Source organism: Colobus angolensis, unplaced genomic scaffold (genome assembly GCF_000951035.1).
Source record: "Colobus angolensis palliatus isolate OR3802 unplaced genomic scaffold, Cang.pa_1.0 Scaffold17, whole genome shotgun sequence".
Lineage (NCBI taxonomy): Eukaryota > Metazoa > Chordata > Mammalia > Primates > Cercopithecidae > Colobus > Colobus angolensis.
This window is the reverse complement of record NW_012114821.1, coordinates 1,876,437-1,879,984: the sequence shown is the minus strand read 5'-3', so window position 1 is coordinate 1,879,984 and position 3,548 is coordinate 1,876,437. Positions and strand designations below refer to the sequence as shown.

At 55.0% G+C, this 3,548-nt stretch overlaps 1 protein-coding gene across 2 annotated transcripts in view; it reads right to left on the bottom strand.

The window, feature by feature from the left end:
• Positions 1-1,918: 1,918 nt before the first annotated feature.
• The window catches only part of TOP1MT (topoisomerase (DNA) I, mitochondrial), a 43,536-nt gene continuing 41,906 nt past the window's right edge, over positions 1,919-3,548 (bottom strand). For both annotated transcript variants that reach the window (XM_011938078.1, XM_011938077.1), the window contains exons 13-14: positions 2,644-2,793; positions 1,919-2,115 (exon numbers count right to left, since the gene is read on the bottom strand). In XM_011938078.1, the coding sequence (XP_011793468.1) occupies positions 2,013-2,115; positions 2,644-2,793 (253 nt within the window). In that variant the 3' untranslated portion in view covers positions 1,919-2,012. The remainder of the gene's footprint in view (positions 2,116-2,643; positions 2,794-3,548) is intronic.

The following is a 3,548-nucleotide window of genomic DNA, read 5'->3' as shown; positions in this document are numbered from 1 at the left end:
TGGAAACCATCATTCTCAGCAAACTATCGCAAGAACAGAAAACCAAACGCCGCATGTTCTCAGTCATGGGTGGGAACGGAACAACGAGATCACTTGGACACAGGAAGGGGAACATCACTGGGGCCTACTGTGGGGTGGGGGAGGGGGAGGGATAGCATTAGAAGACATACCTAATGTAAATGACGAGTTAATGGGTGCAGCACACCGACATGGCAGATGTATACGTATGTAACAAACCTGCACGTTGTGCACATGTACCCTAGAACTTAAAGTATAATTTTAAAAAATTTTAAAAAATAGAAGTTATGCTAGAAATAGATTATAGACATATAAATATTATTAATCATCAATTTGTAGCATTATTCTTTATTCCAATATAATAATAATCCTTGCTCTACAATTATAACCCAGGAAAAACCAGGCCATACAGAGATAGGAGCTGCAGGGGCACAGTGAGCAGTGACCAGAAGAGTGTGAGGCCTCTGTCATGCCTGGACACGGCCACTAGAGGGCTCCTTGGTCTAGCGGTAATGCCAGTGCCTGGGAAGACGCCCGTTACTTAGCAGACGGAGAAAGGGAGTCTCCCCTTCCCCGGGGGAGTTAGAGAAGACTCTGCTCCTCCACCTCTTGTGCAAGCCGCAGCCTCTGGAGGCCTCACCGTCCCCCTGTGATGCTGTGCTTCAGCGGTGACGCTCCTGTTTCACTTTCATGTTCCGCCCTGTACACCTGGTCTGCCTTCTAGATAGCAGTAGCAGAATTAGTGAAAGTACTAAAAATCTTTGAAATGCATAGAAGAAATAATGGCATAAGCTGTCCCCTCTCTCTGCCCCAGCTGCCAAGTAGGGAAGGGCCCCCTGTCTGGTGGACACGTGACTTGCATGACCTTACCTATCACTGGAGACGACTCACATTCCTGACACTGCTCTTTTGCCTCATATCCAATAAATAACAGCGCAGCCAGGCATTCAGGGCCACTACCGGTCTCCGCGTCTTGGTGGTAGTGGTCCCCCGGGTCCAGCTGTCTTTTATCTCTTTGTCTTGTGTCTTTATTTCTACGATCTCTCATCTCTGCACACAGGGAGAAAAACCCACAGACCCTGCAGGGCTGGTCCCTACACCGCCTGGCAGAGGAGAGAGTGGCAGAGGGTCCCGCGTGGCAGACGAGAGGGTGGCAGAGGGTGCTGCGTGGCAGAGGAGGGGGCCACAGAGGGTCCTGCGTGGCAGACGAGAGGGTGGCAGAGGGTCCTGCGTGGCAGAGAAGAGGGTGGCAGAGGGTGCTGCGTGGCAGAGGAGGGGGCCACAGAGGGTCCTGCGTGGCAGAGGAGAGGGCAGCCGACAGGCAGCTCTGGGAGGATACAGGGTTAGGACACCGAGGCAGGAGGCCATCGTAAGAGCTACGTACAGAGTGTGTGGATGTGATGAAAACTAAACAGGGGCCGTTGGGCTTAGTGACCAGGCAGTAACTTGCCCTTCCCGAGTTCCAGGCACTGAAGAACTTGGTGAAGAGTCCAGGCCCCTGCTGAGAGGGTGGCGCGTGCGCAAATGGGGAATCCTTGCCGAAGGTGCTCAGCCTCACAGCACACGAAGGTGTTTCTCCTCCCCCATCGAGCAGGAACCAGGGATCCAGGCTCAGACGCTGATTGGATGTGACAGCCCAGCGGACTCCGTGCTTGGGGGTGGAGGCAGTGCTTCAAAGGACAGGGCAGGCGTCAGGGACTTTTCTTTTTCTTTGAGATGGGGTCTTGCTCTGTTGCCCAGGCTGGAGTGCAGGGGCACAATCACAGCTCACTGCAGCCTCAACCTCCGCTCAAGCGATCCTCTGGCCTCAGGCCTCTAAAATGCCAAGATCCCAGGTGTGAGCCACTGTGCCTGGCCTGGGGACTTTTTCTATAGTGACACACAAACACTTCACACAACATTTTATTGTACAAAATTCCCCAATACTGCTTTAATAGTGAAAAAAAAAAAAAAAAAAACCACAAAAGAAGTTTCAACACAGACACAGCTCGTTATTAGAATTCAAAGTCTTCTCCTGCCATGGTGAGAGCCCAGGCGAACCTCTCCCGCTGTGTTTTGCTGTAGATCTTCTCCACTGGCACCCTGAACCGCTTGCACCTGCGGGAGGCAGTGTCAGCCCAGGCAAGCAGGCAACTCACCCACCTTGAAGGCCAGGTCAGGGCACTGAGGAAGGGCAAGCATCCTCCGTGCAGCAGGGACACCGGAGCCGGCTGGGGTAGCTAGGGCCTGCTCCTCTAGCCTGCCCCACCCCAGGCATGCCGCCACCCTGGAGCATCAGCGAGGTGTCCGAGACAACCTGCTGTGGCCCAGATGTCCACTGAGCAGGGCGCCCAGCCACCTTCCACTCCCAGTGGGCAGGCTGAGCTCCACAGGCCCTGCTGATGACTCCGGGTCCCAGGCCACTGTCAGCACCCCCACCTCACCCTGTCCATCCATCCCAACGTTCAGGGCAGGGAGAACTGATGACTCAGGACGCAGCATCAGGGTCCCTGTCAAAGGGAGGGCTTGTGCTGACCCCAGGGGACACAGGGGACAGGAGCAATGCTGGGACTGAACAGAGGCCTCCTGGAAAACCCAGGCCCCCCGGAGGCCACAGGTGGGAACTGAGACCCCGGGCACACGTACCAGGCAATGCTGATCCTGGGGTCCAGATAGTTGAGCTTGGACGTGCCCAGAGCCACCTGCTTGTTCTCCTCCTTGTCCGTGGCCTGCACACTCAGCCACGCCAGCTGCTCCTGCAGCTTCTCCAGGAGCCGCCTCTTCTTCTCCAGGACACTGGCAAGAGAAGAGGCTGCAAGGCCCCGCGCTGGACTAGTGCCACCTGGGGAGACCTGCAGTTCTCCAGCCCTGCCGCCTTCCCTCCCGGTGCAGCCCCGTCCTTAGCACTGTCGTCAGTCATCACATCAAAAGACCAGCCAGGATCAAGGGCTGAAGCCCAGCCCCAACCCAGCTGCCAAGTCAGATACGGAAGAGCACCCTGGGCAGAGGGTGAGCAGCCCATCAGGACCTGACTCAAAGGAGGGTGAGATGCTCGACACAACAGACTGAGGCCGGCCCAAACAGGACGAGGGCAGCGAGACTAGGCCTGAGAAAGCAAACACAAATGCCCTTTCACTTCCGGGAAGCCGCTCAGCCTTCCTTCCTGACCCCTTAGGGAAAGCAAATTTCAACACAGAGACGCCCCTTTCACATTACTCGTACCCTCCAATGCCACAACATCACCCATGCACGCAACCTTTGACCCCAACTCTTCTAGGAATTTTTGCCACAAACACACTCAAACATGCGTGGAAAGACACTTGCACCTGCAGAAATATGGCTGAGAAGGGGGCAGCCCGCCGAGCCGGAAGCATAGGCCCTGGGAAGTGCCTTACCAGCATGAGCCACATCCCCAAGGGCAGAGGGGCACATGAGGGGCTGCTGTTTATGTGAAAAAAAAGGAGGGAAAACAGAGGGAGAGCCAGCATGCACACACAGTCCTTCTGGAAATGCTTAAGAAATTTCTTTTGTCTTTTTTTTTTTTTTTTTTT